Here is a 13,242-nt window from a genome sequence, read left to right on the forward strand (position 1 = left end):
GTGGGTGTGGTGGTGTGGTGGGGGTGGTGTGGGTGTGTGGGTGTGGTAGAGGGGTGGGTGGGGAGGTGGTGAGGGTGGTGAGATGGTGGGGGTGAGTGGGTGAGACTGTGGGTGTGGTGGGGGTGTGGGGTCAGGTGGGGTGGTGGGTGGGGGATTGGTGGGTTGAGTGGGGGTGGTGGGTGTGTGGGGGTGTGGGGGTGGGGTGGGGTGGTGGGGTGGGGTGAGTGTGGGGTGGTGGGGGTGGTGGGTGTGGTGGAGTGATTGGGTGGTGTGGGTGGTGGGGTGGTGGGGGTGTGGTGGGTGTGGTGGGGTGGGTGGGTGTGGTGGGGGTGTGGGTGTGGTGGGGTTGTGGGTCTGTGTAGAGGGTGTGGTGGGTGTGGTGGGGTGTGGTGGGTGTGGTGGGGGTGTGGGTGTGAGTGGGTGTGTGGGTGTGGTGGGGGTGGGTGGGTGTGTGGTGGGGGTGGTGGGTGTGGTGGGGTGGTGGGTGTGGTGGGGTGGGTGGGTGTGGTGGGGTGTGGGTTTGGGTGTTGGTGGGTGTGGTGGGGGTGGTGGGTTGTGGTCTTGGTGGGTGTGGTGGGTGGTGGGGGTGGTGGGGTGGTGGGTGTGGTGGGGTGGTGGGTGTGTGGAGATGGTGTGGGTGTGTGGAGCTGTGGTGGGTGTGGTGGGGTGGTGGGGTGTGGTGGGGGGGGTGGGGTGGTGGGGGTGTGGTGGGTGTGGTGGTGGTGGGTGTGGTGGGTGGGTGGTGGGGTGTGGGGGTGGTGGGGAGTGGTGGGGGTGGTGGGTGTGGGGGGGTGGGTGGGGTGGTGTGGGGTGGGGTGGGTGTGGTGGGGTGGGTGGGGTTGGTGGGGGTTGGGTGGGTGTGGTGGGGTGGTGGGTGTGGTGAAGGGAGTGGTGGGTGTGGTAGGGTGGTGGGTGTGGTAGGGGTGGTGGGTGTGTGGTGGGGTGGTGGGTGTGGTGAGAGTATGGGGTGTAGTGGAGGGTATGGTGGGTGTGGCAGGGTGGTGGGTGTGGTGGGGTGGAGTGGGTGTGGTGAGGAGGGTGGGTGTGGTGGGGTGGTGGGTGTGGTGGGGTGTGGGTGTTGTGGGGTGGTGGGTGTGTGGTGGGGTGTGGGGTGGTGTGGGGGATGGGTGTGGAGGGTGGGTGGGTGTTTGGGGTGGATTGCGTGTGGTGGAGGGTGCAGGTGGGTGTGGTAGAGGGTTGTGGGTGTGGTAGGGAGTGGTGTGGTGGGGTTGGTGTGAGTGGTGGGGTTGGTGGGTGTGTGGTGGGGTGTGGATGTGTCATGGTGGTAGTGGGGTGGTGGGTGTGGTGGGGGTGTGGGGGTGGTGGGGTGGTGGGGGTGGTGGGGTGGGGTGGGTGGTGTGGGGTGGTGGGTGTGGTGGGGTGGGGTGGGTTGTGGGGTTGTGGGTGTGGGGAGTTGGTGGGTGTTGTGGGGTGGGTTGTGTGGGGGTGGTGGGGTGGTGGGTGTGGTGAGATGGGTAGTGTGGTGTGAGATGGTGGTGTGGGGTGGTAGTGTGGGTGGTGTGGTGGGGAGTTGGTGGGTGTAGTAGAGGGTGGGTGGGTGTGGTAGATTGGTGGGTGTGTGGGGTGAGTGGGGGGGGTTGGTGGGGTGGGGTGGGTGTGGGGGTTGGTGGGTGGTGGGGGTGGGTGGTGTGAGGTGGGGTGGTTGTGGTGGGGTTGGGTGAGTGTGGTGGGGGTGGTGTGGGTGTGGGGTGGTGTGGGTGGGGTGGGGTGAGTGGGGTGTGGTGGGGGTGTGAGTGGGGGTGGGGGTTTGGGGGTGTGGGGGTGGGGGTGGTGGGTGTGTGGGGGTGGGTGTGGTAGAGGGTGGTGGGTGTGGTGGTGGGTGTTGTGGGTGGGTGTGTGGGAGTGGTAGGTGTAAGTGGGGTGGTGTGGGTGTGGGAGTGAGTGGGTGTGGTGGGGTTGTGGGGAGTGGTGGGGTGGTGGGTGGTGGTGGTGGTGTGTGGTGGGGGTTGGGTGGGTTGGTGTGGTGGATGTGGTGGGTGGGGTGGTGGGGGTGGGTGGGGGTGGTGTTGTGGGTGGTGTGGGTGTAGTGGATTGTGGGTGTGGAGTGGGTGGGTTGGGGTGGGGGTGGGGTGGTGTGTGGTGGTGTAGTATGGTGGTGGGTGTGGTATTGGTGTGGCGTGGAGTGGTAGAGTGTGGTGGGAGTTGTTGAGGTGGGTGGGTGTGGTAGGTGGTGGTGTGGGTGAGTAGAGTGGTGGAGGAGTGGGTGAGGTAGTAGTGAAGTGGTGGAGGTGTGAAGTGGGTGGTGGGTGTGTGGGGGTGGTGGGTGTGTGTGGTAGTGAGTTGTTGTGTGTGTGGTGTGTGAGTGAGTGGTGGGTGTGGGGTGGGTGGGTGTGGTAGAGGTGGTGGTGTTGTGGGGGTGGTGGGGTGTGGTGGGGTGGTGGGTGAGGTGATGTGTGGTGGGTGTGGTGGGGTCAGTGGGGGTGGTGGGGTAGATGTGGGTGTGGTGGGGTGGGTGTGGTGGAGAGTTGGTGAGTGTGGTGGATGTGTGGTGGGTGTGGTGGGGGTAGTTGGAGTCAGTGTTGGGGGTGGTGGGTAGTGGTGGAGTGTGGGTGGGTGTGGTAGATGGTGGGTGTGGGGGGTGGGTGGGGTAGTGGGGGTGGGTGGGGTGTGGGGGGTGGGTGGGTGTGTGGGGGTGGGGTGGGTGGAGAGGTGGTGGGTGTGGTGGGGTGTGGGTGGGGGGTTGAGTGGGGTGGTGGGGTGTGGTGGGGTGGTGGGTGTGGTGGAGGTTGGTGGGTGTTGTGGGGTGGTGGGTGTTGTGGGGTGGTGGGTGTGGTGGGGGTGGTGGGTGTGTGGGGTGTGGGTGTGTGGTGGGGAGGTGGGTGTGGTGGGGGTGGGTGGGTGGTGGGGGTGGTGGGTGTGGTGGGGGTGGGTGGGTGTGGTGGGGGTGGGGTGGGTGTGGTGGGGTGGTGGGTGTTGTGGGGTGGTGGGTGTGGTGGGGGTGGTGTGGGTGGTGTGGGGTGGGTGTGGAGGGTGTTGGGTGTGGTGGAGGTCAGGTTGGTGTGGTGGGGTGGTGGGTGTGGTGGGGTTGTGGGTGTGGGGAGGTGGTGGGTGGGAGGTGGTGGGTGTGGTGGGAGTTGGTTGGGTGTGGTGGGGTTGTGGTAGTTGGTGGGTTGGTTGGTTGTGGTGGGGTTGGTGGATGTGGAGTTGGTGGGTGTTGTGGAGTTGGTTGGGTGGTGTAGGTTGGTTGGGTTGGTGGAGTTGTGGTGGGTGTTGGAGTTGGTGGGTGTGGTGGGGTGTGGTGTGGCTGGTGGGAGTGGTGGGTGTGGTGGAGGTTGGTGGGTTTGGTGGGGGTTGGTGTGGGTTGGTGGGGATTGGTGGGTGGTGGATGGTGGTGGGTGTGGTGGGTGTGGTGTGGCTGTGGTGGGGTGGTGGGTGTGGTGCAGGTTGGGTGTGGTGGAGTTGGGTGTTGTGGGGATGGTGGGTGGTGTTGTGGGGGTGTTGGGTGTGGTGGGGGTGGTGGGTGTGGTGGAGTTGGTGTGGGTGGTGGGGTGGTGGGTGTGGTGGTGGGTGGTGGGTGTGAGAGTTGGGTGGATTTGGGGGGTGTGTAGATGGTGGTGGGGAGGTGGTGGATGGTGGGGTTGGGTGTGGTGGGGTCGGTGTTGTGGGGTGGGTGGGTGTAGTGATGGGGTTGTGGGTTTGGAGGGTGGTGGGTGTGGGTGAGTGGGTGTGGTGCAGAGGTGTGGGTGTGGTGCAGGTTGGGTGTTTGTGGGGGATGGTGGGTGTGTTGTGGGGTGGTGGGTGTGGTAGAGTGGTGTGGGTGTTAGAGTTGGTGGGTGTGTGGTGGGTGTGGGGTGTGGGTCTTGGGGTGGGTTGGTGGTGGGGGTGGTGGGTTGTGGTGGAGTGGTGTGTGGGTGGGGTGGGGTTTGTTGGGTTGGGGTGGATGGTTGGTGGGTGTGGTGGGTGTGGTGTTGGCTGGCTGGTGGGGGTTGGGTGGGTGTGCAGGTTGGTGGGTGTGGTGTGGGTGGGTGTTGTGAGGGATGGTGGGTGTTGTAGTGGGGGTGTTGGGTGTGGGTGGGGGTGGTGGGTGTGGTGGGGGTGGTGTGGGTGGTGGGGTGGTGGGTGTGTGGTGGTGGGTTTGTGGAGTTGGGTGGGTGTTGTGGAGTTGGTGTGGGTGGTGGGGGGGTGGTGGGGTGGTGGGGTGTTGGGTTGTGGTGGGGTGGTCAGTGTTGTGGGGGTGGTGGGTGTAGTGGGGTTGTGGGTTTGGGAGGGTGGTGGGTGTGGTGCAGGATTGGGTGTGTGGTACAGGTTGGGTGTTGTGAGGGGATGGTGGGTGTGTAGGGTGGTGGGTGTGGGTGGGGGGTGTGGGTGTCAGGAGGGTGGTGGGATTGGTGTAGGGTTGGTGGGTGTGGTGGGGGTGTGGGTGTTGAGTGGTGGGTGTGGGTGTGGTGTGGCTGGTGGGGGTGGTGGGTGTGGTGGGGGTGGTGGGTGTGGTGGGGGTGGTGTGGGTGTGGGGGTGTGGGTGGGTGTGGTAGATGGTGGTGGGTGTGGTGGGTGTGGTGTGGCTGGCTGGTGGGGGTTGGGTGTGGTGCAGAGTTGGTGGGTGTGGTGGGGTTGGGTGTTGTGGGGGATGGTGGGTGTTGTAGGGGTTGGTGGGTGTGAGGTGGGGGGTTGGTGGGTGTGGTGGGGTTGGTGGTGGTTGGTGGGGTGGTGGGTGTTGTAGAGTTGGTGGGTGTTGTGAGAGGTGGTGTGGGTGGTGGGGGTTGTTGGGGTGTGGTAGAGGGTGGTGGGTGTGGTAGAGGGTGGTGGGTGTTGTACTCCAAACTTTGCCAATAAATTTGTGAACCATTAACCAAACCGTTAGTGTGGCTATGGATGAAATCATTGCACCAAATAGGAATGATTAACTAGCTGTAGGTAAGTGTGTGTTATGGACACTTTAAAGACACTAATATTAATGCTAGAAAAAACTGTAAAGGCCTCATTTCATTAGGTGTGTGAGACGTGACAGGTGTGTCACTAACTCAACACATGTTATGTGTGTCACTAACTCAACACATGTTATGTCTCTTCTTCCCCAGATACTCATGTGTCTGCGTCAAGTTGAACATTTTCAATATATAATTAATTTTCGAAGTACAAAGTTGTTTCCTTACAACTCATAATCCTGTATTTCGATTTCGTATTAGAAGATTCTTTATAAGTTGTTTGTCTCCTTTGCCTGTATTATGTTGTACTGCCCTTGCTGTAGTCCTCGGAACTTTTTAAAAATTAACTTTCTAGTTTTTGTGAATGGTGCATGGTGTGAACACCTACTTGGTGGGTATGGCAAGGTTGAAGATCTGCTCCTGGGTCCAGTTGGCCTCCACCAGAGGAGCTACGAGGCACCAGTAATCAGGAGTGGCACCCAAGAACTGGTACGTCATGGCGCTCCACGGACCGACAAATCCATCTGCAGGAAGAAGATGGTCAGTTAAGCTATTTGGCAGATGATTAATATCCAGTTTCATGATGCTGTTCAATACTGACTCGACTGATTGAAGAAATTAATTTATTTTTTCCTCAGCGATCGATTGCGAGTCCGTATTTCTGTCCCACCATCATGTGAACACTATTATTCAAACAAATATTTTTAAAGTAAGATGACACTTTGTGTATGGGTGTGACCCAAAACAGTGTACAAGGTGGCGTTAAACACAACTGAACGACTCCAAACAAAAGATGGATTTTCCATAGTATTAAACATTTTGAATATGATTTTGTTCGATCAATTGATACATCTAATATATCACTGAATATTATAATTCCCACAGAATATTTATGGTTATAATACACACAATACAAATGGGTTAGGTGGCGCACCATAAGGCAGAGAGGGCAGTGAGTGGTGGTGGGTAGAATAGTGAGAAGTGCAAAGCAGCATGTTAAGTGGTGGTGGCCAGAGCAGAGTGGTGATGAGTAAGGAAGCGAGTGGTGGTGTGAAGGGCAATGAAGGGTACAGGGCAGGGCGGTGAGTGGTGGTGGGTAGGGCAGTGAGTGGTGGTGTGTAGGGCAATGAGGGGTGCAAGATAGGGCAGTGAGTGGTGGTGGGGAGGTGAGGTGAGGGGTGCAAGGCAGGGCAGTGAGGGGTGGTGGGCAGCTTAGTGATTGATAATGGGCAGGGCAGTGAGGGGTGGTGGGCAGCTTAGCGAGTGATAATGGGCAGGGCAGTGAGGGGTGGTGGGCAGGGCAGTGAGTTGTGGTAGGCAGGGTAGTGAGGTGGTGGGCCGAGTACCTAGAAATAATGGGCAAATGGAGTAGAGGGTGTGGGCCGAGTACTGGTAATAATGGGCAGGGTAGTGAGGGGTGGTGGGCGGGAGTAGTGAAGTGGTGGGCCCAGTGCTGAGTAATGGGCGTGGTGAGGGTGGTGGGCCGAGTACTGAGTAATAATGGGCCAGTACTGAGTAATAATGGGCAGGGGTGTGAAGTGGTGGGCAGGGTAGTGAGGGGTGTGGTGGGGAGGTAGTGAGGGGTGAGTGGGCAGGGTAGTGAGGATGGTGGGCAGGGCAGTGGTGGTGATGGGCAGGGCAGTTAGGGGTGTGAAACCAAGGGCAGTGAGGTGGTGGGCAGGGTAGTGAGGATGGTGGGCAGGGTAGTGAGGATGGTGGGCAGGGTAGTGAGGGGTGGTGGGCAGGGTAGTGAGGGATGGTGGGCAGGGCAGTGAGTGATAATGGGCAGGGCAGTTAGGGGTGGTGGGCAGGGCAGTGAGGGGTGGTGGGCAGGTCAGTGATTGATAATGGGCAGAGTAGTGAGGGGTGGTGGGCAGAGCAGTGTGAAGAGGTGGGTAGGGTAATAGGGGGCAGATGAGAGGTGTGCCAGATGTACTCACTGAATGCACATAAGGTTATGATGAAGAAGTGCCAGCGACCGTGGGGTGCCACAATCTGCAGCAGTTCCTCTAAGGATGTCACTTTTGATAGGTCATTCTTGATTTCGTCTTCCTCCTTCATCCTGGCCTCAACATCTGCATCCGTCATCCTGGCCTCATCATCTTCGTCCTTCATCCTGGCCTCAACATCCTCATCCTTCATTCCGGCCTCAACATTCCCATCCTTCATCCTGGCCTCAACATCCTCATCCTTCATTCCGGCCTCAACATCCTCATCCTTCATTCCGGCCTCAACATTCCCATCCTTCATCCTGGCCTCAACATTCTCATCCTTCATCCTATCTCCATCATCCTTCATCCTGGCCTCATCATTTTTCATACTGGCCTCACCATCCTCATCTTTTGTAAGGTCCGTCGTCAGATTCATAACCGATCTAGGGGAGCAAGATACGGCATAATTATGTGACTTTGTTAATTGTAATTTCTGTAATCAAATCATTTGTAAATAAAACAAATTATACAAGAGAACACTGAATTTATTTATCACTATTCAAAACTAAAATAAATCAGCGCACCGCATTTTATGCAAAAATCAACTCGTAAATTATTAAACTACAAGCATATAGGTAATGATATTCTAAGTACATAACATGGACAAGAGAGAATTATATAAAAAGTACAGTAAGGTACAACCAGAATCATGATAATTGAATGGTGATAATGTTTCTCAAGAAAGTGACAAATAATGAGACATTCCTTACAGTAATAAATATACAGTATACTCATATCCATTAGGGTGTGTCATAGGAGGGAAGATCAGCTAAAACTAATGGCCCATCACTTTTTTGGTAGATTTTAGTGTATATAAACAGAAAATAATTTCAGTTTCAATATTTTGCAACCTTTTGCTAGGTAAATTTAAAGATAGAAATTTATCGAAAATTCAACGTACAGCCGTATTAGTGCATTACAATTAAATAGTGAACATTGCTTTCAGAAGCTTCGTTCTTTAACAACCCAACAACAATATTTTTCGAATTCTGATGCATTTATAAGTTGATATGTTGCGATGGCTGCTTGTGTGTCAGGACAGGAACCAAAATCCAGCCATCTCAGTCACTATCTTGAGTCTGGGAGAGCTCCTGAAGTCAGGTTGCCTACATTGAGAGATGCTTTGAGATACGGTGTTTTAATCAGGCAAATCAGTGAAAGAACCAAAGAACTTACACAAACAAAAGACATTGCCAGGGATATATATTAAACTGTCTTGGCACGAAAGGTACACTCTGGCTTTAACGCTCAGTTCAAGCCTCCAGTCATAACAAGTCAGAAGAAGATTAGTGAGACTGCTAGCCAGTTGGGAAAAGGCAAGATATCTCTTGGGAGAGAAAAACTTACACGATTAAGGACAGCTTTGCCAAACAACTGGACCAGTTATTTGACATAGTGCTTGCAAGTGCCCAGTTGTTCTCTGTCTGAGTTTGGGATGCGATCGTGACTGTAAAGTCGAGGCCCACATCTCCTGTATTTGCAAGCGTGAACTGAAGAAGATTCCTGTGATCGAACTGGCATTTGTCAAAGCACAGAGAGAGAGAAGACTGGCAGTGTAAAGGGCTCTCATGATTTCTAGCCAAGATATTCCAGGTCAAGAGACAGGAGAGCTGCCTGAAGAGACAGAAAGAGGAGAAAAAAGTTGCCGAGAGAAAGACTTGAAAGGCCAGAATTAGGGCAAGGCGTGGTGGAGTCAAGCTGATTCGAAACCTTGTGGCTTCCCAAGCTGATCGAGAGTGCTGACCAAGGAGAATGAGCTTTGTCCCTTGAAAATAATGATCCTAAACCTTCCAGGCATAAAAGATTCAGAAATAGGAAAGAATGTCAGGCATCTGGCTTCCAGCATGCGACACCACACTGGTCTCCAGAAGAAACTGCAGAGATAACCCAACAGCTGCCTGGATCCAGCAGTGGTTTGATAACACCTGATGATGTTCACCTGAGTAGATCATAACAAAATGGAGCTCAGGAGAAACTTGTCAGTAACCTAGAGGTTGTCTAAGGGATAGAAAAAATGGAATCAGTGTTTGTTCTTTGAAATGGGAGAAAGGATGACACTGGTATTCATGAAAGTTGGAATTCTGACAAGTTGTTCCCATAACCATGGTGAAGGAGGAACACTACTCCTGCTGTATAGTGAATAGAGGAGGGAAATATTTGTGGCATTTCACTCTCAGAGAAAGATGACATCAGAAACCAGCTGAAGATAGTGGCAAAGATAACGTGTGAACTGGCTCAGAGAGAGGAACGTAGACCAGACCCTGCTGGGACATTGGAGGGGACAGCACCAGCAACACAGCGAACACAGGGGTGGCAAGGGGGTCATACAGTGGATAGAGGCATGGAAGATTGGGAGGAAGCTGGTCTGGATTGTTTGTGACCTCCACACCAACAGGTTGCCACTCAGACATCTGATCAGGAGCTGGATGGCAAGACTCTTTCCAGAGCAACAGATGGTCTGGTCTCTTGGCAAGATGTGGACTCTGCCACTGAGTTAGAAATAAATCCGAGCTTTGAAAAAAATCACAGTTGGCCCTCCACTCGTTGAGCTTGCACATACTGTATTGACAACCTGAGTACTGATCAGTACTATGATTTATGCTTTACAGTGCCATCAAAACTGGGGTCATGCCTAGACTTGCTTACCTGCAGAATGGGTCAGTCTCACATTCTGGGTGGCTCCTGGCAGCTCTCAGGACTGCAGAATTTGGGTCGCTCATCATAAACTGAAAGGAACCAACTACAACCTGAGACTTATTGTCAATTCATCATGAGTGTCTGCTGCCGTGGTTTCAACACCAAGAGTCAAGTCATCGTTCTCCAGAGTCGAGAGCATGTTCTCTTGGCAGGCTCCTGAGTCAGCCAAGGAAGGTGTTCAGGTGTGGAGCAGGCTGTGAGAGATCTTCCTGGTGTCTCATCCCGAGGCAGTTCTGCAGACCAATGCTCTGCAGTAGGATGAGAGGAGAGAAAGAAGTGGCAGTCAAAAAAAAGATCTTGGATATGAGACTTATGAGAGGATCTGGGCACTTGACAGATCCCAGTTGGTGGCAGTTCCTTCAGGGTCAGAAGACTCCTGGAAGTCAATCTAGGTGCCAAGACCCTCACTGATCTCATATAGATTTGGATAACATCAGGCTGGCAGTGGGCACAGCCTCAATGTTCAGGTGAACTTTCTGGACAACCCCATGCATGTCCTGTACAGCCTCGCACAGAGTATGGGCGTTGTGTGCAAGTGGCCAGGCCAACAGTCATGTGCAGCCAGGAGAGGAGGAGAGCTACATCCAGGCTCAGGTGGTCAGCAAGGGAAGTGGTAAAGAAGCAAACAAGAAAGACATGTTCTCTATAGTGTGCAGCAACACAGTGCCGTAGTAATAGTAAAAAACAGGTTTTGTATTTGATGATTTTATTTCTAAAGAATATTAAATTTAATAAATGTGTCATTTCATCTAATAAGTCAACCTGATGCAGTAATTTACTTTAAATAAGCTATTTGAGTGGTGTTGGTAAAAGGGTGCAGATACTGAATTTTTCATAAGATTTCAAGTTAAAATTTACCTAGCAAAAATAAAAACTTTTCAAAACTGAAGATGTCACATGATTCTGCATAGAACTACATCATTAATACCATGGGCCGATTTTTCAGAGCTCAAAAAAGAAAGAATTCGCCTCCGTATGACACCTAATATTCCATATTATGTGCTTGAGATAATCAACTCAATTCAATCAGATTTCCCTGCACAAAAGAACGAGAAAACTCCTCCATGTTTAATTTCTTTGAAAATATGATGACGTACAAAAGGTCAACAAGGACTTTGGAAATTTTTTTTGAAAGCAAGATCACAAATAGCAATCTGGAGGGCAGGAGTAGAAACTGGGGGCAGCAGTCAATGTGGGGGGTAACAGTGCAATCTGGAGAGGAGAGTAGAAACTGGGAAGCAGTACAATGTGGGGGGTAACAGTGCAATCTGGAGGGCAATAGTAAAACTGCGGGCAGCAGTACAATGTGGGGGTAACAGTGCAATCTGGAGGCAGGAATAGAAACTAGGGGAAGCAGTACAATGTGGGGGGTAAAGTACAATCTGGATGGCAGGAGTAGAAATGGAAGCAGTACAATGTGGGGAGGGGGTAACAGTGCAATCTGGAGGACAGGAGTAGAAACTGGGGAAGCAGTACAATGTGAGGGGGTAACAGTACAATGTGGAGAGGTAACAGTGCAATGTGGAGGGGCAGGAGTAGAAACTGGGGGCAGCAGTACAATGTGGCAGGGTAACAGTGCAATCTGGAGCAGGAGTAGGAAACTGGGAGCAGTACAATGGGGGTGTACAGTGCATCTGGAGGCAGGAGAGCTGGGGAGCAGTACAATGTGGGGAAAATGATCTGGAGGGCAGGAGTAGAGCTGGAAGCAGTACAATGTGGGGGTGTAACAGTGCAATCTGGAGGCAGGAGTAGAAACTGGAAGCAGTACGGAATGTGGGGGGGTAACAGTGCAATCTGGAGGGCAGGAGTAGAAACTGGGGGAAGCAGTACAATGTGGGGGGTAACAGTGCAATCTGGAGGCAGGAGTGGAAACTGGGGGCAGCAGTGCAATGTGGGGAAGGTAACAGTGCAATCTGGGAGGCAGGAGTAGAAACTGGGGAAGCAGTGCAATGTGGGGGTGTAGAGTGCAATCTGGAGGGCAGGAGTAGAAACTGGGGAGCAGTACAATGGGGGGTAACAGTGCAATCTGGAGGAAGGAGAAACTGGGGGGCAGCAATTTGTGTGGGAAGGTAACATTGCAATCTGGAGGGCAGGAGTAGAAACTGGGGCAGTGACAATGTGGGGCAGTGCAATCTGGAGGGCAGGAGTAGAAACTGGAACTGGCCTGTGTGGGGTAACAGTGCAATCTGGAGGCAGGAGTAGAGCTGGAGTGGCAGTTGCAATGTGAAAACAGTGCAATCTGGAGAGCAGAGTAGAAACTGGGGCAGCAATTGAGATGTGGGGGTAACAGTGCAATCTGGTGGGCAGAGGAGTAGAAACTGGGTGGAAGTACAATGTGGGAGGGGGTAAAGTGCAATCTGGTGAGCAGGGAGTAGAGCTGGGGGCAGCAGTACAATGTGGGGGGGGTAACAGTGCAATCTGGAGGGACAGGAGTAGAGCTGGGGAAGCAGTACAGTGATGTGGGGGGGTGGCAGTGTCTGGAGGCAGGGTAGAGCAGGAAGTGCAGTGTGGGGTACAGTGCAATCTGGAGGCAGGAATGAGAAACTGGGTGCAGCAAGTACAATGTGGGGGGAGCAGTGCAATCTGGAGCAGTGGTAGAACTGGGGCAGTGCAGTGTGGGGTGGCAGTGCAATCTGGAGGGCAGGGTAGGGAGCTGGGAGCGGTACAGTGTGGAGTGGCAGTGCAATCTGGAGCAGGGTAGAGCTGGGAGCAGTTCAGGCAGGTGGCAGTGCAATCTGGGCAGGGGTGAGCTGGGGCAGGCTGCAGTGGGGGGTGGCAGTCAATCTGGAGCAGGATAGAAACTGGAGTGAAGCAGTTCAGTGTGGAGGTAACAGTGCAATCTGGAGGGCAGGAGTAGGAAACTGGGTGCAGCAGTTCAATGTGGGGGGCTGTGCCTGGAGGCAGGAGTAGAAACTGGGTGCAGCAGTACAATGTGGGGGGCAACAGTGCAATCTGGAGGCAGGAGTAGAGACTGGAGGAAGCATGACAATGTGGAGGTAACAGTGCAATCTGGAGGCAGGGTAAACTGGGGAAGCAGTACAATGTGGGGGGTAACAGTGCAATCTGGGGCAGGAATAGAAACTGGTGCAGCAGTTCAATGTGGGGGTAACAGTGCAGTCTGGAGGGCAGGTTGAGAGCTGGGGTTTGAGAAGTGCAGTGTGGGGTGGCAGTGCAGTCTGGAGGCAGGGGGTAGAAACTGGAGGCATTACAGTGTGAGTAACAGTGCAATCAGGAGGGCTGGAGTGAGAGCTGGGAGCAGTGCAATGTGGGGTAATGTGCAATCTTGGAGGGAGTTAGGGGAAACTGGGTTGTGGTTACAGATGTGGAGTAACAGTGCAATCTGGATGGGTAGAAACTGGGCCTGGCAGTGCAATGTGGGGGGGGGGTAACAATTTTGATGGGGGCATGGTAGTGATGGGTGCAGCAGTTGCAATGTGGGAGTGTAGTGCAGAATCTGGATGGCAGGAGTAGAAGCTGGGGCAGCAATACAATGTGGGGGAGTAACAGTGCAATCTGGAGGGCAGGAGTAGAAAGTGGGGCAGCAGTGCAATGATGTGGGGGGGTAACAGTGCAATCTGGAGGCAGGGTAGAAACTGGAGGAGCAGTACAATGTGGGGGGTAACAGTGCAATCTGTAGGGCAGAATTAAGAAAAGCAATACGTAACTTC

The 13,242-nt window shown here is 53.8% G+C and overlaps 2 protein-coding genes across 2 annotated transcripts; both read right to left on the reverse strand.

Annotated features, from left to right (window-relative positions):
* Positions 1-5,274: 5,274 nt before the first annotated feature.
* LOC121871620 lies at positions 5,275-9,713 on the reverse strand (the record flags this gene model as incomplete). The annotated part of the gene is made up of 3 exons (XM_042374034.1): positions 9,625-9,713; positions 6,827-7,260; positions 5,275-5,410 (listed from the first exon to the last, which is right to left on the reverse strand). Coding segments are annotated over exons 1-3 (659 nt in total), but the record flags the coding sequence as incomplete, so codon positions are not given.
* A 171-nt stretch (positions 9,714-9,884) lies between these two features.
* LOC121871619 (proline-rich extensin-like protein EPR1) lies at positions 9,885-12,770 on the reverse strand (the record flags this gene model as incomplete). Its single annotated transcript, XM_042374033.1, has 2 exons — positions 9,885-9,962; positions 11,072-12,770. Coding segments are annotated over 2 exons (1,777 nt in total), but the record flags the coding sequence as incomplete, so codon positions are not given.
* Between the last annotated feature and the right edge of the window lie 472 nt (positions 12,771-13,242).

This window comes from Homarus americanus, unplaced genomic scaffold, assembly GCF_018991925.1.
Source record: "Homarus americanus isolate GMGI-L3 unplaced genomic scaffold, GMGI_Hamer_2.0 scaffold38311, whole genome shotgun sequence".
Lineage (NCBI taxonomy): Eukaryota > Metazoa > Arthropoda > Malacostraca > Decapoda > Nephropidae > Homarus > Homarus americanus.